At 40.0% G+C, this 20,489-nt stretch overlaps 1 protein-coding gene across 1 annotated transcript; it reads left to right on the top strand.

Moving 5' to 3' along the window:
• The first annotated feature begins 6,836 nt into the window (after positions 1–6,836).
• On the top strand, positions 6,837–20,178 carry melk (maternal embryonic leucine zipper kinase). Its single transcript, XM_042485360.1, has 18 exons — positions 6,837–6,933; positions 7,118–7,276; positions 7,374–7,459; positions 8,287–8,403; positions 9,792–9,935; positions 10,071–10,139; positions 11,281–11,373; positions 11,618–11,716; positions 12,665–12,733; positions 13,009–13,107; positions 13,473–13,559; positions 13,717–13,848; positions 14,574–14,738; positions 15,800–16,082; positions 17,619–17,715; positions 18,064–18,220; positions 19,202–19,305; positions 19,402–20,178. The coding sequence occupies exons 2-18, from the start codon at positions 7,198–7,200 to the stop codon at positions 19,577–19,579; spliced, it is 2,058 nt and encodes a 685-aa protein (XP_042341294.1). The 5' UTR covers positions 6,837–6,933; positions 7,118–7,197; the 3' UTR covers positions 19,580–20,178.
• Positions 20,179–20,489: the final 311 nt, after the last annotated feature.

Below are 20,489 nucleotides of genomic sequence, written 5' to 3'. Positions count from 1 at the left end.
AGGAGAAATGCTGAGAGAAAGTGTTTGGAAATTGTAGGCACATTTTTGAGGAATTGCTGCAAGCTGAGGTCACAGCCATTTTGCACCTCAGTGTGAATGTTGTGACAGCTCATGATGTGTGTTTATGGCAGGCTCCTGTAGTGTATCCTGAAGTTTATCCCAAAAACAATATCTCTCCCTGTGAATCGTCATGCAGGATTGTTAGGCTTTGGACACACATCACTACACTTGACCATGCTCAGACTACTCCACCCACCTCTTGTTTTCACTTTATAAGGCTTTTCTTGTTCTGAGTTATTCCTTTTTTTCACTCATAATGGAACAAGAGAAGGATGAAAAATCTAAATTAAAAAATACCACAGTAATAATGGCTTGGATTGAGGATAATAGAAAGAATGTGTTACATCTATTCGCAACTTAACACTTTCACAACACAAAATAAAGCAGTTGTGCTCTTTTGTGATTCAGTACTCCTTCATCAGTGATTCACACCTACAGGATGCCAGTTTTATGGTGACTCAGTTTGCCACCATACCATGTCGGGAACAATCACATCGATTCAGAAATGACTGTAAATCCACTGGCCAAGACTCAAAATCTCACAGTGACACACTCCTAAAGTCTTTAACGTTGAGAATAATGGTAATATTTGCATGGACATAAATGATTTGGAGGAGTTCAAACACATGTGGGTGCAATATATTCCCCTGGCTGAGTGTCTCAGCTCTGGGCAAAGGACTGTTATAGCCCAGTAAACACATAATGTAGCGTAGCTCCCCTGGCTCATGAACTTTCCACTGTTTTATGTCTGGGAGTGAGGAGAGATGAAAGTTGTAAATATCAGAAATTAAATGCTGACCCCGAACTTAAGGTCCCAGTTATGGAGAAACTTAGAGGGATGGAGCAGAAATAATGTTTTTCCTACCTGTTTTGTGTAGAGTGGCAGAAATTTCAAATCTAAAAAAAGCTTCTTTTTTTCCTGTCGACTGCCAGCTGATTGACACCACAGCTGTTCACAACATGGGTGTGAAATTGCCAGGGCTTTCACAACTTCTCTAAGAACCTTAGTTGCCTTCTGATTGTGTGTGTAGGTGGATGTGTTTGTGTGTGTACCCCCGCAAAGATATATGAGTCACATTTGTACGGATAAAGAGCTCTAATGTCTATAATATGCAGTGAATCAATCGAGGACACCGTGAAAGCAGCTTGAGTGAGAAAGACAAGCAGACTGTGATACGGCAAAGCTCAGTGAAGCCTCATAAGGACACTGGAAGCAGTAGAGATGACGCCAGTGTATCGTTTCCTCTGTCAGCATCTGTCTCTCTGTGTGAGCGTTTGCCCTTTGCCCTTTGACCTGAGACACGGGACACAAACCATTAGCATTACCATCATAGCATCACTCTTAAAAATAAGGGCTCTAAAATTTTTCCACTTAAGGACTAAGGGTATGCCAAGAACCATTTGGTCATGTCAAACTTTTGAAGAAAAAGTTCTTTGAGGGCTGTTGAAAGCATGGATGTTTAAAGATCATCCATCTCAAATATTAAAATGTTTAACCATATTTCAAATGGTATTCTTAAACATTAAGTGTGTAGGATTTAGTGGCATCTGGCAATGAGGTTACAGAACTGAAACGTCTCTGATGTGCCAAGCATGTAGACCTACAGTGGCCGACATGAAAAGCACTATCTAGTGCCATTGTTTGATTTGTCCATTGTGGGCAACTGTAGACCAACATGGTGGACTCCATGAAACTAATGGAAACATAGGAATATTATATACCATTTCTGCCAATAGATGCCCCTAAATTCTACACACCAGACTGTTAAATGTGTATCTGGAATCCCTTTTCTCATTTCATTTTAATTCTGTTCGGCCAAAGCTGATACCTTTTCAATTATTTACTATCATTTTATGCCATACAATACCACAAGGTCTGCCATATTGATAATTTCTTCCCCCAGGTACCCATTACTTAGCATTTTGTATTTGGTCCAATTTGGAGTTTTGGTTCCCAACCCGACTGCACTACTGAAATGGTTAAAACTCTCAAAGCCATCTCGACCCCATAAAAATGTGATTGTGAACCATAATTGTTGTAGGTATTATTGGACCACATAAGTGCTGACCCTTTGGCCTAAGTAGAACTTCATGATGATGCCCAAGGTTGCTGGAAATGGTAACATGGCTTGAGCCTAACCTGTTAAACTAAACTAACTAAACTAACTAGTGTGAGAGATCAGTGGATAATGTTGTCAATGAATGTCTTCAGAGCGCCCCTTGGTGCATTCTAAGTGGAATTGTTGGTATATAAAAAAACCCTTTCAGGGTTCTGGGGGAAACCATTACACCATCAAAGAATTCTCTGTAGAACTTCTCATGGGGCATTTTCAGACTGGAGGAACTTTTTAATAGTTCTAGGAACCTAAATTCTAAGAAACCCCCTTTTTGTTGTGTCCACACTGCAAAAAGTAGGAATGATTATAGTTCTTACAGTGCTGTTTTTAAAGGAATTTTTAGCTTCCACTTCAGAGTATGTACTCTCCCCGCTTAAAAGGAAGCATGAGTAAGTGTATAGTAATTGATCCAGACTTGATGTGGAAAAAAATGTGCTCTTGGTCAATCTTCATCTTGATGAATGCTAAAATAAATCTGATGAGCTACAGTTGCCCCGGGAAGAGCTGGACGAAGTGACCGGGGAGAGGGAAGTCTGGGTTTCCCTGCTTAGGCTGCTGCCCCCGCGACCCGACCCCGGATAAGCGGAAGAAAATGGATGGATGGATGGAGCTACAGTTGATCTCTCATAAATATATAGGTTTAATGACAACATAAATTGGATCCAAGAAGTTTTTGGTACAACATGTACAAGGACAAAGAAACACCAAAAACTTTCAGAAAGAGAACAATGATACAGCCTTATAACATGTTATTGACACATCATACAGCTGTGTCTGACACTGGAGTCTAAACATCTGCCTTTGACAAACATTGACCTTGCTGTATTTTAACCTTCAGACATCCTGGAGCCTTCTCACATGCCTGCATGCAGACAGTAAAGGACTCTGAGGCCTCCGAAACTGCCTAAACCATGCCAATGGATAAATCATACATTTTTGCCGCACTACAGGTCTGTATCTCAGGATTTAGGCCAGTAGGCGCAGATTAGGGTGCAATGACTAGCTTATACAGAGTGCGGCAGCAACATGCTGAACACACCCAGTCTGTCATTAAAAGCCAAAAGAAAAGGAAGGGGAAGTTTTTATTGTACACAATGACATTCAAATTCTTTCATATTTTATCATTTTCCAAGACAAGACATGATTGGTCGAACACAGCCAATGCAGCACTGTCAACTGCCATTTTTAAAAACCTGTCAGCCATGTAAACAACAGAGAACACAAAACCCTAACAACAGCTTGTTATGAAAGAAATGAAGAAAACACAGATAAATGGACTAACAAGTTCAGGCTTTACTTAGCATATATACCACAATGCAATTTTGACTCGTCAAAGCCAAACTGAAATTAAAATCAACCGCAAGCCAGCTTACAGTTTGTTACTTCAGTGTACCTATTAGCGGTGTGAATGCAAAAAGGGGGGAAAAAAAGCCCTTAAAGGTATAGAGTTCCTGGGGAAGCACCCTATAAGCAGTTCTGAGTGGAACGTTTCACATATGGTTCTAAGTATAACCCTTCATTTTGGACACTAGGTAGAACCCTTTCAAAGGGTTGATAACCTTTATAAAAGGGTCTACCAGGAACCGAAATGTGTTTTCCTATGGGGACAAACCAAATAACCCAATATGGTTCTTATTATCACACTTATTTCTAGGAGTTTACTCACACACACACACACAGCCAGAACATCTAAACACACAAACATGCTTTTAGTTTTTCTGTCTCTTCCTGTCTGGCACACAGCCAGATGTGAGACGCCGGTCCCCTGCAGTGAATATCCAGCAGTCACTGAGCTATGACACAGACATTCTGGGAACCTCCAAAAGTCTGTCAGGGAATACTGGGAATTATGTCCAAGATGGGCAATGTTGGGGCTACAGCGTCTGTTTTCCACTGTGACAGCTTAATAGCTGCCATGTCTGATTACGCACACACACACACACACACACACACACACACACACACACTTGGAGGAGTCCCTGAGAGCAGCTGGAAGTGGCACAGCAGCTCTTAAACACACAGATCAAATCAAACAGTGACACGGACAAGCATTGAGCCTTTCATACAGGCATTACCGCTACAATAATGTATAAAGATGATGTAGTTATTGACTTTTGCAGCTTTTGGTGTGATTACATTGGGATTTAGCTAATGACATTGAGTATGCCCGACTGCTATGATTCAGTACTGAAACTTGTACAACTGGCAGACCCTCATACACACTGGCCATGGCCGTGGAAGGCCTGCAGCATCTGTTAAAACCATTGACTGTAACAGAACTTGTCCTCAAAAGCATTACAACCATTAATGCTTTTTTTTTTTATTCATGAAAGAGAAAAAAACGTTTCTCCTGAGTTTCATCTTATAAAAGGACCCAGAGGGGGGGAACACCCACTGGTTTACAGTATGTTACAGTACATTGAAAATATGTTTAAATGTGCAGTAAAATTGTGAGCTCATGCAGATTTGGGAATGAAAGAGTTCGTACTGATAGATTTGTAAAACAGATTCTTTTTTTTTTTCAACGCCTTTCCCAAGAATCAAACATATGTGACTATTTAAAATATGTTTTAGTCAGTGTTTCTCTGTATTGTCAGTAATTCAATGATAGCTGGCCACATTTACCGCAAAACAAGAAGAAAAGAAGACAAAATAGTAAAAGACACTGAGAATGAACAATACAGTCAACAGAAATTAGGCTCAACACGGAAATTAATTTTTAACCATTACATCACGTCAATATCTGATTTTCCACATATTTCTCCTCCATTTTCCCTTTTTTCTCATCTTCCTCTGCTCTCCCTTCTCATTTCCATTTTCTCCTCTTCTCACACTCGCCATTCCTTCTCTTTTTCCTCCAGCTGTGGGCTGTTTGATGTCCCTCTGTCCCGTCCTGGACAGCTGCCCCAGGAACCAAATGAGGGGTTCTGTCATCCCACTGACACCTGGACGCCCCCTAACCACTGGTTACTTCCCTAACAACCAACTCCTTTACCTAACGACCATGAGAAACACAAGACGACCACAGATCAATCACTGGAATTCCTCTGCAGCTGTCTGTCAGTTTTGGCTTAATGTCAAGATGTAATCATTTTCACTCTGTAAACATGTCCGTCTTACAATTTACAGGCTAATGCATGACCGTGATGGCCTGTTATGAGACCTATGAAGCATGAGGCCTTGCTAACTACATGATATTCTTCAGTTTATAGCTGACCTGCTCCTAATTGACAAGAACAGATGTAGTAAGAAACTGTAACTGTGGCATTTACAGCCCAACAAGAAAACTGAGAGTGGTTGTATACTTATTACAGACGGCTAACAAGAAAACAGGGTTCTGTTCAAATTCACCCTTTGCTCTCTGACCTCGCCTCTCACCTTTTTGACTGCTAATTACAAGCTCAAGGAGTTGCACAGGTGAAGGCATTCACCTTCTGACGCCATAAATACACTTCTCTGGTCAGTTAGGCAACACATGCCAAGCACAGTTTGCAGCTGCAATACTCAGGATAATTTTCATCCCACAGGTTGTATTTACATGAATGCACACAGCATTATGTTTGCAGGTACATTTTTCAAAGCTAACTACTACCTTTAGTGCAGCACCACCCACGTGCAATGTGAAGCTGTGGAACACTATGTTTTGGTTGTCATTTAATTCTTATGTGCCTCAGTCTGACAATATTGCACTGAGGGCTTTATACAAAGGGTTGTTTTATTCGTATATAATATCTAATATATGTGTGTTAGAAGAAAAACAGTGAGAAAGGGGTAGGGATATATAAGTTTTACTCCTACCTATTCCTTTTTGGACATTGTACTTTTGTTTTGCTTGTTTGTCTGTAATATGTTTTAATTTTTGGTTCAAAATAAACTCATTCATTCATTCACATGTATGACTACCTGCTGGAAAAAAACAAGCTAAAAACCAGATTAGGTTTGAGTTGTTTTTAGCTGGTCAAAGACGATTAACACATTTGGTCCCAATAATACATTGATATGATATATAATAATAAAACAGCAACATGGGTCAGCATAATTTTTACTTTCTCTTTTAATACTCTGTGAAACATATTTTAATGATATACATTCTACTTATGTACAATGAAAATAAATAAAAGAAAATCAATACATGACTTATAGCCTAATGTTTTGAGGACATATTGCTAAGTAAATAATATGAATTCTACTTCTTCCATCAATGTCATGTCATGTTGTGCTACATTTTCACTCCATTGCACTACATTTTCATACATAATACAGAGCATGAAAAAATTTAACTGCTTAATTGTATCATTAAGGAAGAAAGCATTTGAATTTGATGTTTCTCACCTTATTTTTCTCATGTTTCCCCCCAAATTTACTATAAATCTGTGTTTGTAAATCCATTGCCAGTTCATTGTGTATACCTGGCCAAAACTAATGCAGTCTGCCTTCATAAAGCGAATACATTTGTTCTGTTAAGAGGGAGGTTTTTATTAAACTTTCTCGTAATTTAAAATGAGAGGTATCTTTGATATTTTGTCCGTATTGTGGCTAAACAAAAAAGTTTGAAACAAATTTTATGGCCGCAGTACCCTGAGTTATCACAAGGGCGCGCACGACGCACAGACCGGAAGCCGGAAATGAAGTCAACGTCAACGTGCGAAATTCAAACTTCTGTAACAAAACATCTATGGCACAGCACTTTTCTGTGTGGCGTAGTGTTGCTAACTGATTTTTACCCAATACATTTTCCGTTTTCATACAAACACAGGTAAATGTATAATGACGAAAAGCGGTGTTCAGTTAGCTTTTTGAAACGTACATTTCACCAACGTTAGTGTAAAATCTGTTAGCTACAATTACAGTTGTTCTGTGTTGAGATTAGGGAGCGGGTTAAAAAGTTAGCTACTAACTAAAGTTTATTCTGAACTCAAAGTTACGTGTGTGTTTTCCAGTTTAACTGAGTGTATTAGCGAGGTGAGTGCAGTTTTCTGTCACCGGGAAGGTTTGTCTTCGCGCGGCTGCAGCAGGGAGGATGCCTGTGGAAAGGACGGAGCACCGCGGAGCCGACGAGCTCTACAAAAACTATGAGATTTATGAGACTATCGGCTCAGGTAACGACACTGTTATGATGTGTGTCACTGAGTGAAACAGCTCCGTTACCTCCATATCCTCTCTAATGTGTGTTCATGTGCTTTGTGTGTTTGTCAGGAGGCTTCGCTAAAGTCAAGCTGGGTCGACACATCCTCACAAGAGAGAAGGTTGCCATAAAAATCATGAACAAGAAGGATCTAGGGGTGAGTCAAAGAGATGCTTTGTTTTAAATCCGTTGTAAATGTTAGCATTAAACATGGAGCAAAAAGCGTTACCGGAGACAAAATCACATGTATTTTGACATTAAAGCAGCCGCTACTGTTATTTTCACGATCAACAGCCTGTTTAGTCAGTAAAATCTATGAAACATTTGTAGTCTGTGAAACTTGTCTCAAGTCTTTAATCCTCAGTGTTAAAAAAAAAAAGAAAAAGAATTACTGTCACAAGTTACCACACCCAAAGTGAATTATGGAAGGAGTATAATGGAACAAAGAAAGGCCAACAAATCACGAATTTGAGGAGTTAATACTGACTGACAATGTTCAACATTATCTGAGATTAATTTACTTTTGGCTTACTTTATTATCTTTTCAGAAATAAGAAGTTAAAGTTATGATTTAGCTGTTGTTCCACTGTTATGCATTTCGTCAGACAAAACTCTTTACAGTATTTAAAATATGATGAAATTACTAAAGTAAAAAATGACAGTATGATTTATTCATATAATCATCACAGTATGGTTCATCTGAAAGTCATTAAACAACATCAGATTGTTCCTCTGCAAAACTCAGAACCACTTGCCAACGTCAATAACCTTCTTAATGTTTATTTTCATCATATATTTAGATGGCCATGGGTCCTGATAATCCTGTGTTCTGCATCAGAATCAGAATTATTACCAAGTACATTTACATATACAAGGAATTCGTTGAAAAGCTGCAGGAAATTAAAAATTGTACAAAACAAATGACAAATTATATGTAAAAAAAACCCCCAAAAAAACCCAAATAAAACCATTTTCTCACCCCAGGATGACCTGCCCCGTGTGAAGGTGGAGATTGAGGCCATGAAAAACCTGAGTCATCAGCATGTTTGTCGTCTCTACCAGGTCATAGAAACCTCCACGCAGATCTTCATGGTGCTTGAAGTAAGTGAGCACATATACACAGAAACTGTGTCTGACTGTGAATATGGCATAATCAGCGTTCCTATGCTGTAAAGAAAAGTATGGAATTCGATTTTAGTAGTTTCCAGGTAAGTGTGAGGAATGAAAAAGAAAAGAGCATGAAAAAAGTAGTCGTTTTGCCCCTATTCTACTCTATAAAATATGAAAATTTGAATTTCTAAAAATAAATTGATCAAACAAGCCAGCACAGCCAAAATCTCCACTATTGTGTGAGAGAGTGCAGACCTTGTGCAGAGCGTGATGTCATCAAATGCAATGCAAGAAATATGGCATGCCACAGAACGCGCACCTCTATGCAGAGCTGCCTCAACACAGAGTTTCCTCCACAAAGAGCTGCCTCTACACGGAGCTGCCTCCACAAAGAGCTGCCTCCACAAAGAGCTGCCTCTACACAGAGCTGCCTCTACATGGAGCTGCCTCTACACAGAGCTGCCTCCACAAAGAGCTGCCTCAACATAGAGCTGCCTCTACGCGGAGCTTCCTCTACGCGGAGCTGCCTCTACACGGAGCTGCGTCTACGCGGAGCTGCCTCTACGCGGAGCTGCCTCTACGCCTGCATGTCACAGCCTGCAAAAAAGATGTGCCCCAAGTGTCTTATAACTACCACATCTAGACCACATGATATACAGAAAATGCAGCAATATCTTTGAATTTCATATACATATAGCATCACAAACAACCAAATATTAAGATTGCCCAAACATTTACGGCTGGTGCAGTGATAGTTTTCTCTGTGCATAAGGAAACCATGGCTTTATTGCTTTGTTCAGTGGCATTTCCATGGACACACTGAATAAACAAGGCTGCATAGACACGCTGGAAATGTAATTATTTACCCTTTTGCAACAAATTTTTGGTTCTTATTTTGAAAAGAGACTACATATTATGAGTGGAAACAATAATGTAACATTAAATATTCAATATGTTAAGGGAAAATAACAGGAGTATCAGCAGCACCATTTGTTTAATTCCTCTTTGGGCAGAGATATTTGAGAGTGGGATGTTGTAACACTTTCTGCACAGGAGCGTGGACTGCATGGACTGTTGATTTGTGTGAGCTACAGTACCTAGCTACAATTATCTGGTCATTTTTTTGGCAACTGAATAGCACACTTAGTTAGATTGTGACAATTTTTAAAAGCTTTATTGTAAAATCATATTCGTACATAATAAACACCTTGCTATTTATATTCAGATGTCAAATATGGTCCGACAAAGCTATCAATATGTCTGGAAATTTGAGTAGGAAAAGTATGGAATTTTGTAACAGAAAAGTATAGGAGCCCTGCATTGTTCTGTTCAGTAAATTAGCATCTTTGTCCTCCTCTTTCCTTTCTTCCCCCCTTCAGTACTGTCCAGGTGGGGAGCTGTTTGACTACATCATAGCAAAGGACCGTCTGTCCGAGGAGGAGACCAGGGTGTTTTTCCGACAGATTGTGTCTGCGCTGGCGTACGTCCACAGCCAGGGATACGCACACAGGGACCTCAAACCGGTAAACACAACCTCTGATCAATGCATGTGAAAGGACAAAGACATATGAGAGAAACTTCAACAATGTGTTAATGTTTATCTGTGACTGCATATTAATCTTAATGTCTGCTGCGATGCTCGTGTCTCTGAACTGCAGGAAAACTTGTTGATTGATGAAGACCACAATTTGAAGCTCATAGACTTTGGATTGTGCGCCAAACCTAAGGTACATCACAACATTGTCAGTCTCATTGTTGTATGTTTTTCGCACGCATATTGGAGATTGATGGAGGTTAAAAACCTCCACTGACATCGCTGAAGGTGCTGTAAACTATTAAGACTGTTAGCTAGTTATGATGAAAGTTTGGGGGGGAGGACATCTTTTTGGGTTGAGGCAGATCTTCATTCCTCCCACAAATTTTTTTTTTTATATTGCGAAACACCGTATTTGGCTATTGACAGTCTAGACCAGGGGAAGGCAACCTGTGGCTCTGGAGCCGCATGCACAGCTCTTTTGCCCCACTCTAGTGGCTTCAGTGGCTTTGACATTAAAAAAAAAGAAATCTTGGAAATGAATTACTTTTATGGCCTGGCGCCTTTTCCTCTAACTGTTGCCAAACCTTGATGACGGTGGCTTGTCTTGCTAGGCTAGTTATGTGATACAAATCCAAAAGTCTTGGAGGGAAATAGAGAATTTAACAGTGTGTAAAAAGATTTGTTTGCTTTAACTGCCAACTCTAGAAAGTTAAAGTACCAAACAATCATGAATAGCCCACTGTAGAGTAGCCACATTGTTGTAAAACATATTAATAAATACTTATTTAGACAGATAATGTTGATAGACTTATTTAGACTTAGTAGGCTGTGTTATGTTAACTATATGGCTCAAATATGTTTTGCGGCCCCAGGCTGCTGACCCCTAGTATTAAAAATGTTTAAGTCTGAGCAAATTGGTTTGATTTTTTTATTCAAAAACATGGAGAAAAAGGCAAGAAGTGATCCACAAATTGCAATAAATTAGGAAATCAGGAAAGATTTTTTTTTAAAAAGCTAGGGAAAAACTAAAGCTATCTTAAATACATATCAACATTATGTTACAGAATTATTCTAACATTTTGAGCACCTTTTAACTTTCCTTTTTTATTTTTAATTTATTTATTTACTTATTTTTAGTTTCAGGTGACTTTTTTTAATCAAAATTCTTGGTTATTTTTGGGTCATTTGTTGTTAATCTGCTCATTAACATCTTTCTGTGTTAGAAGGAAAGTAAGCCAATTTGCTCAGCTTTTAAAGGGTTAAAGGCAAGTGTTTACATGGTGATTAGTGCTTATAAACACAACATGTACATGTGCTTATCTCTCTCTCAGGGAGGTTTGGGTTATGAGCTGATGACGTGTTGCGGGAGCCCTGCATACGCTGCTCCTGAACTCATCCAGGGCAAAGCGTATATAGGTTCAGAGGTGAGAGATGCATGCTGTTTACAACTCTCATAACCAACAGGGTACGATTTCAGGATTTGTCCTTATTTAAACCCACAGAACTTGCATTTGTTTTCCCACTAAAAGTCATGATTACCTGCCTGTTCCACGATTCAGCTTTTTCATGGTGTGCTGATCATATTCGCTGGTGCATGACTCAGTGCAACTGAGCTGTGAAATCCTAACTGTAAAGCTGAAATAGTGCTGTGTGATGTGTACCCTCCAGGCTGATGTGTGGAGTATGGGAGTGCTGCTGTTCGCTCTGCTCTGTGGATATCTGCCCTTTGATGACGACAACTGCATGGTCCTCTACAGGAAGATTACAGTAAGAGCACTGACACCTTTTTCCCCAGCAGTCTGACAGTGAACTATTCAGAACCCCAACTATGTAATACAAAGTGTTGTTTAATTTGATGTATTGTTTTACTTTATTATTTGACTTATGAAAAATATTGAATTCCTATGTTAGATCAGATATAGCTCTTAAATATCTTGTATTAATTTCCTGTAATCACTGTGTGCTCTTGTGGTCTGGAATATTGACATCTAAGTCAAATCCAAATAGCAGAGAACGCTTATGTTTTTCTTGTTCTGGTGTAATACAGCTACAGTATATAACTTTTAGAAAAGTAACTTTATGTCATATTTGGTAAAACTCACATCCACACAGATGTACATGAGAAAAATCATGTTCTAATAGCATTTTGCAAGAATCCACCACGCAGCTATCAATCATGTCAATCACTGCTCATGAACTCTGATCAAACTGTGTAACTAGCCAGCGTCGATCAAATATGAATCAAGATTCAGTTGCTGCATTGCCTCTCAACATATCTCATCTCTAAACTTTTTTTAGAAAAATATTTTAGTGTACCGTTTAGCTGTAAAACGGTTGGCGAATGGTGCTCCATTTTGGCTTGACTCTTTTTACATGGCAGTCGGGTCAAATTTTCTCATTTTACACCTAAACAATATACTAAAATATGTTTCTGAAAACAGGGGAGGAGACAGGTAACACAGTAACAGAATCTTGATTTATATTTGATCAGCGCTGCCTAATTTGACTGTAGTTCACAAGCTTTGCAAATACCATTAGAAGCAGTACAAGGAGCCATGGAACAAGATTTTTTTTCACAATCTATCTGTCTCATGTATCACTTTATGGATATAGTGATAGTTTTAGCTAATATGACAAAAAGTTATTTTTATAGAACTTACCTGCTGCAGCGTTAGTGTATCATAATGTGTTTTTATACATCTTTTATCTCTTCAGAGAGGTAAATATGATAACCCCCGGTGGCTGTCTCCAGGTAGTATCCTCCTCCTCAACCAGATGATGCAGGTACATAATGATAATCACACTCTCTCCTCTATCTCTCACTTATCAGCTATTTTGCAAAAAAAAAATCACTCTATTAATTACCAGACTGCTTCTCGTCGCACAACACTGGAACTCATTGACACAAAATGTTAATTCTTTTCATAATAAAAGTGTAGAAGGAATTTTAATTTTGAATTTATATAGTGATATTGTTTTATTTATGTGTGCAACATGCACAATTTTTGGATGTGTAGTCTCTTGCATATTGAGTTGCAGTTTCTGTGTGCGTCCTGTAGGTGGACCCCAAGCGGCGTGTTACTGTTCGTCAGCTGCTGGACCATCCCTGGGTGATGAAAGACTACAACAGCCCAGTGGAGTGGCACAGCAGGCAGCCGGTACACAAACACACACACACACACACACACACACACACACACACACACACACTTAAAATACAGACATAAACATATGAACACAGATGCATAACTGCAAACAGCTTTTAATTGCAGTTTTTAAGTATTTATGGGGCAGTATGCTGCTTGTTTTACTATAACATGTTTCTATTGATTTCTAGCTGAAAATCTGATCCATTATGAGGATTTTTTCCCAGTTTGCTCCCATCACCAAGCAAGCCACTTCCTTAAAAGGATTCTATGATCTTTAATATGAATGATATTATTTGAGAATCGTTGTTTTAGTGTTCAAAAATTGAAAAAAATGCTTGAAAAAACGGTTTGGGATTTTGTGTGTCTTTTTGTAGCTCGGCCACATAGATGAGGACTGTATCACTGAGATGGCTGTACACATGAAAAGATCCAGGGAGAGCACCACGGCGCTGGTCAAAGAGGTGTTTTTGCATTGACTTCTTTTATCATCATCAGTCAATTCTGTTGCATTATTGTTAGTGATATAACAAAAACAGCATGTGAATTATTGCATCAACATAATATTTAAAATATTTTCTGTTTTTTGATATGCTGTCTAATACATCTTAACTCCCACAGTGGCGGTATGATCAGACCACAGCCACTTACCTGCTGCTGCTATCAAAGAAGCAGAGGGGCAAACCTGTCCGCCTGCGCCCGGAGCCAACCGTCTGTGAGGACTGCTACTCTCCCCTGCACCAGGGACTACAGGTCAGACTCGGTACCACAACTCCCAAGATGCTTTGTGTCTTTTCTGGGCTACTGACTGTCTCTACAGCTGCACGTTCTGGTTCGCGACTCATCTCTGTAACTTAAATAAGGGCTTGATGATACGGAAAAAAAACTGATATCCTGCTTTTTTTTTTCTTTTTTAATAAAATGCCTCAATATTGATGTTGCGACAATATTCTATGGCTAACTAATGATGCTTTCACAAAATATTTACACAATGCAATTTTTTGGTAAATAATCATCAGTTTGGCAAGACAATTTGGATAGCACCTTAATATACAAGTGTTATTCAAAGTGCTTTACAGTCAAGAGATAAGAAAGAATGGAAAAAAATGATAAAAATTTTAAAAAAGAGAATAATATAATAATAATAATAATAATAATAATAATAATAATAATAATATAATCATAATCATCATCAGTAATGTGGATCTAATAACTAAGTGGGTAAAGGCAAATAACAGAACACCTAGAGCAGTCTGGTAAGTTCACTTTACTATAATGCAGCCTTTAAAACCACGAAAAGTCAACATATAGATATAGATATTAAGATATCAAAAGTCTAAGACAATGTCTAGTCTCGTATCACATCATATCATATGGCTTTAATATTGCCCAGCCCCTCTGTATGTTCTCACTGTTTTCCAGTACTCAGTGTTGTTTTTTTTTTCCCCCTCATTTCTTATTTTCTCTCCTTCTTTCAGACAAGGGAAGCGCTTCACTTCAGCGAGGATGAAGACGCCGTGATTATGGGTTCTCTGGACCTTTGCTCAGACTACATTGATGATTGCCCGTGGATTTCAGTCACACAAAATACACCCCAGGGGGTCAGAGGTCAGCCAGATGGAGCTGCAAACAACCAAGACATGGTATGTGAAAGCTAGGGCAAATATATTTTTTTACTGTCTTCCATGTTCTTACAGATTAAAGCCCCTTTTACACTGCCTGTTCAAGGCAGGAATATCGCACTGTTATGCCACCTCGCCGTTGTTTATAAAAGATACGATTGTGGAATGGGAGGGACAGATTTGTCTTACCTTTGAGCTGCTAAAAACACCAAAACAGCACCTGTGTTAAAGCGACTGTCGGAGGAGCGGTTGTGACATTTGGACAGCATGTTATGTTTGGGACCAACCACTGGGAGATTTGTAAAGCAGCTTATAGCAGTTAGTGGCCAACTCAAAGTAGAAAAACAGCGTCCACAAATGTCCACAAATTGGGAAAACAATGAGGTCCAGGAGCACCTTAAAGTCCAAGCAGACAGAGAGAAGATAAATGATTGATACTGCCATAATATGGCGTTATGGTTTACAAATGGCTGCCGATGCATATATTAAGTGTAGGGATGTCCCGAGTACCATTTTCTAGGCTCCAGAGTAATCGGAGCTTTGTCCAGCACCGACACAGAAATGGCTCTACTCAGTCAGAAAACCCATCAATAACTGCTGGGTAAAATGATAATTCCTGTCACTATGTGTGTGACAGGCGCAGCAGCAGAATCAAAAACATTGAAATGGCATTCATTCTTTGCAAAAGAGAAAAAGGAGAACCCCTAACTGCCTAAATTGGAAACCGAATACCTACCCAATTAACGATTATTCAGATAGCCGAATATTTGGGTCCAGCCCTAATTATGTCACCTTAGAAGTCATTGCTGCTGTGTAAAACATCACTCCCATCACACCCCTTTTTTGCTTCTACGATGCTGGCATGCTGTCTAAAACCACACACTGGAATAGCTTGATGCTGCCAATTGTTTGCTTCTGAGTAAAAGTGTTAAGGAGGCAAAAAACAAGGGACTTTATAGCAGCCTTATAGCACCAAAGTTTGCATTAGAGACCATGAAAGCTGCAACGATGAAGGGCCATGTCTCTTGTCTCTCAAAGAAATCTACTCATACCACATTTATCTCTTCATTGTGTTCCTACAGAGACAAGCATCTCCCTCAGTGGAGAAAAGGTATGCTTACAGCCCGACCCCAGAGAGGGGGCGGACAACGACACAGCACCGCCCGGAGAGGAGGGACAGAGATCAAGAGCGAACCTGTGAGGACAAGGAGAACATCGCTGTGCAGGAGAAAGATGTAGAAGTATTTGCGTTGCCTCCTCCTCGAACACCTGTGTCAAATAAGAAGAATGCACGACCCAAGAGCGTTTTGACCACACCCAATCAAAATGTCAATGGCACCAAAAACAATGCAGTCACACCTAAAGGTAAGAGGAGTCTCCGGGCTACTTGGCACATGGCAGTAGTGAAGTCCACAGTTTCAGCTCATCATGCAGTTTATTTGTACACCATAATTGTTTTTTGCTCCAAACAAGAGCTTGAAGTACAATCTCTATTAGATTATTTGCATTAGCCAACTGCCCCTCTCCTGGTTGCTCTCTTTCATTTATCTGTCCCTCGCTCAGTCTTCACGCGGCTCTCATAATCACAAGTGCCACGTCCACATGCCACACATTTGCAAGTAAATTGTCTTCTGGTAATAAACTCATTTATTGGGCCTGTTTTTATCCCAAAGCTACTCATATTTCTATGATTTAGCTGTCATTACTGAAGCCACTGGAAATGAACACACACACACTTATCACTGTCAACTCAAAGGTGAGGTTATTATTATCAGGAAGCTAATTCTGCTCACTTATCTGTAAATGAAGGACACTAATATGAATGGAGAATCATTAAAGTCTTTATTATTTGTCAAAGTGAATTCTCTGCTCAGGTGTCCGGCCTCATTAGCTTCCTCCATAAACTCGGCCATAAGCCGGCTAAAGCGCTGCAGCTGACCTATTTGGTGTTAAACCCTCGGAATCTGGCGCGGCCCTGCTCTCCTCACAGCCTCCTGTTCTCTAAGCTACAGTGCAGACATGCTACCTCTGACAAACTTGTCCACACACACATGCACACTGTGGTCTGTGTGTCTGTCCCTAGGCGTGCGCTGTGACAGGTGTAGCTGTCTCTTTCCTCTGCTCGCTGTCCCACGTGGGCTGTAGTGACATGTGTTCTCTTGCCACTAAAGCCTAGCTCTCTCTCTGTGAACGCACACGCATGCACGCACACGCGGGCGTGCATGTCTGTGTCTGTGTGTGTGTGTGTGTGTGTGTGTGTGTGTGTGTGTGTGTGTGTTAGACTTCTTGTCTCTGTGTTTACCTCAGCCTTTGTGTTCACAACTGCTGTGACATAGCCAGCCAGTATGATGCATAAGAGCAAAGAGCTGTTACTGGCCAGTTTTTCCTCTAAACCCCATCCATGTTTCCTCTTTTATTTGCTCTTCATACATTTTGAGGTTGGAAAAATGATCTAATTCAATATTGCTGAGTGACACCAAAAGTGTTTTGTTTTGTTTTTCAGAGGTTGTACCATTCCATCAAACAAACATAATGTCATTCTCTTGTGCGTCATTTTTAACACATCTACTCAAAATTCCCACTTCCACTTATTTATAGGGGTGCAACTAAGAATTGTTTTAACTAGCGATTAATCTCTTGATTATTTACTTAGTTAATCATTTGGTCTATTAAACATTAGAAAACAGCAAAAAATGTCCATCACAGTTTCTGAAGGTCCAAGGTGACTTTGACTGTCTTGTTTTTTTCTGACCAACAGTTGGACTGTTGTTGAGGCTCAAAGCTTTGGTGGTTTGATCAGTGTTTGGCGGCAAAGCGAGAGTGTGTCTCAGCGATGGGGCAACAGGTATATTCACTATATTCACTTTTTTGAACCCATGTGTCTGTTCCTGTGTGTTCTAGGTGGAGGCAGTGCCTCTAAAGAGAACAATAAGAAGAGAGCAGCAGAGCTTAAGGAGATTGGAAATGTTGAAATACTGGCCTTCAGTCCAGAGAGAAGGTGAGTGGTGGAGAGTGTGTGTGAATAGAGACGGTGGGGCAGGAGGGAGGCTGAAGTTCACATCTAAGATTGCTGAGGACTTCAGGGAGGCCTGTGGGCTAAAGAGACTGAACCACAAAAAAACTGGTGATAGTTTTAATACTAAAAAATAATGCTTGTCCATGAGCAGCTTTGGTCTCTCAGCATTGTTCAGTTTGAATAGATTAGATCATCACCTAAGTTAAAGAATTGGACTGTAATTGTACAAAGCATTAGAGTGCCATTCTGTCCTAATATTGAAATGCAAACTATGATCTAGTCAAAGGGTTTTGCCAAAGTGATTAACTGAGAGGCCCTGTTTGCTTTCAGGTCTCGGTCGTTGGACATGGCTGTGACAGGAGACAGCGGGAAGAAAAAGAGAGGAGGAAAGGTGTTTGGTTCTCTGGAGAGAGGCCTGGATAAGATGATCACTATGCTCACTCCCAGCAAGAGACGAGCACTGCGTGACGGCCCACGCAAGATCAAGGTACAGAGCATGCAGATATCACACAACTGTCATTGTGCACTATTAGAAAGAAAGGTGCTAACTAGAACCATCTAAGGCCCTTAGGCTCTTCCCCACAGGAGAACCCTGGAACCCTTTAGGAGAGTTGTGCCTAGAGCCCAACTTAAAAGTTTATACCTAGAACCATCTGTGAAAGGCTCCACCCTGAAACTCATATGAGAGGTTTTACAGCTAACCCGTGTATGGTGTCATGGTTTCCCCAAAATCCTCTCCAGGGGTTCTAGGCAGAGCTTTTCTGCCTTATAAGGGGCCTGACAAGACAGAGGGTTCATATGACAACCCTTTTATATTCCAAGGGTTTCATCAAGAATCTATCCAGCGGGATTTAAAATTATGTGTGGCTACATTACCCACTGATCTCTCTTTCACTAATCTGAGTTTTAGTTTAACAGGTTAGTCTCGGGCCAGAGGAATCATACATGAGCTTCATGAGGCCTCCAAAGGGTCAGAGCTGACTTCGCAACCCACATCACTCATAGTTTGCAATCACCATTTTAGGGACGTGGATATTTTGTGGAATCACCATGTACTTTTTCAAGGGTGCAGTAGGGCTGAGAACTGAAACTTGGTTCCACATTAGAACAAAATGCAAAATGCCAAGTACCAGGTTCCCAAAAAAACAAGAATTTCATCAAACCATGTGGTATTGTATGGAGTGATGATGGTAAGTATCAATAAATTGATTAAAGGGATTACAGATACATCCACATTTATTAACACTGTTTGGGTCAACATCCATGATTTTACCAATCCTTGAAAGGACTCTTTCTTCCAAAAAGTGTTTTTAATGGAAGCCCCAGTCTTACGAAGAACCCATGAATACCCTTTTCTTCAAACCAAAATGTTCTTTAGAAACAAATGGTTGTGGGTAGAACCTCAACCCTTCAGGAAGAACCCCTGTTTCACAACCCGTAATGCTCCTTTGTCTGTCTTTTCTGCCAGGCGCAGTACAACGTTACTCTGACCAGCCAGACCAACCCAGACCAGGTCCTAAACCAGATCCTCTCCATCCTGCCGCAGAAAAACGTAGATTTCACACAAAAAGGGTAAGAAGACACACTTTACACACTTTTTGATCAGATGGCCCCAAACTTGAATCCAATCTTAATGTTTCTGCGTCATCCTCTCCGCCTTTCATTCAGGTATACCCTAAAGTGTCGGACCTGGGGCGACTTTGGGAAGGTAACCATGGCGTTTGAGCTGGAGGTGTGTCTTCTGCAGAGGCCAGAGGTCGTCGGGGTACGCCGCCAGAGGCTTAAGGGAGACGCCTGGGTTTACAAGCACCTGGTGGAAGACATCCTCTCCTCATCCAGTATCTAAATAATGCACTTTCCTAACAATTCCACTTCCTGTTTCAAGTCAATGGACACCGGCCTTTCTGTGTCCAAGAATACATGATGTCTGATTAGCAGCTGATTCACAGATTCAGACATTAGATGGTGTCTTAGCGCATTAATGATTCATTATTCAAAGTGAATATTTAAAATTGTCCTTAGGCCAGCCTGCAATCCCCAGAGAACATGTTACATGAAATCTATAAGCATTACATGTCAGGATCCTATCTTGTTTTATGTAAAATATTGCTGTTTACTTCATAATTATTAAGCTGAGTAGGATTGCTGTCAGCCCTCTTGAGATGAATGTGTGTATGTATGTAATACAACGATGCTATTTACAGTACAGTTTATCTTCTGGCTGCTTATTACCATATTTATGTCTTGATGTTGTTATTCTCCCCCTGTAGGTGTAATTTACTGTCATTAATGTACATGTGTTTACAAGTCTAACATCATGCTGTTTTTAGATGATTGTGTCGTATAAAGCTCTCATTTCTTATTGGTGCTTGTCTAGTTTTTACTGTCTGTCACATTATGTGTCTGTAAGATTTCTTCTGACATAAAAGGAGCAAAATAAATGGTTTCTGGTAAATGTAATGTGCCTGTGTTTATGGAGACAGATGATTGAGATTAATTTATGTACCTTCTTGACATCAAATGTTCTTTTTTTAGTCCCTCAGCAGTTTGATGGAGCAGTGGTGTGTTTTCCACTCTGTCATCATCCTTCTGTTCGTCTGCTGGTCGTCTCTCCTCTTTAGTACAAAGATTGATAGTGATAGTTTAGTTTAGTGACAGCATTTGATGCTGAAAGGTGTGAAATGTCTACAGTGTTTCAAGTGTTTCATCACTTTAGGTACTTTGGATTCAAAGCACACATATTGCACTCACATGTT

This window comes from Plectropomus leopardus, chromosome 4 (assembly GCF_008729295.1).
Source record: "Plectropomus leopardus isolate mb chromosome 4, YSFRI_Pleo_2.0, whole genome shotgun sequence".
Lineage (NCBI taxonomy): Eukaryota > Metazoa > Chordata > Actinopteri > Perciformes > Serranidae > Plectropomus > Plectropomus leopardus.
This window is presented reverse-complemented; position numbering and strand designations above follow the sequence as displayed.

Bases quoted from the DNA above. Each gene is read 5' to 3' on its own strand.
- melk (XM_042485360.1), top strand. From the start codon at position 7,198: ATGCCTGTGGAAAGGACGGAGCACCGCGGAGCCGACGAGCTCTACAAA. The intron at 11,717-12,664 runs GTAAGAGCACTG...TTATCTCTTCAG, and splicing joins TCCTCTACAGGAAGATTACA to AGAGGTAAATATGATAACCC. The intron at 19,306-19,401 runs GTAAGAAGACAC...CCTTTCATTCAG, and splicing joins GTAGATTTCACACAAAAAGG to GTATACCCTAAAGTGTCGGA.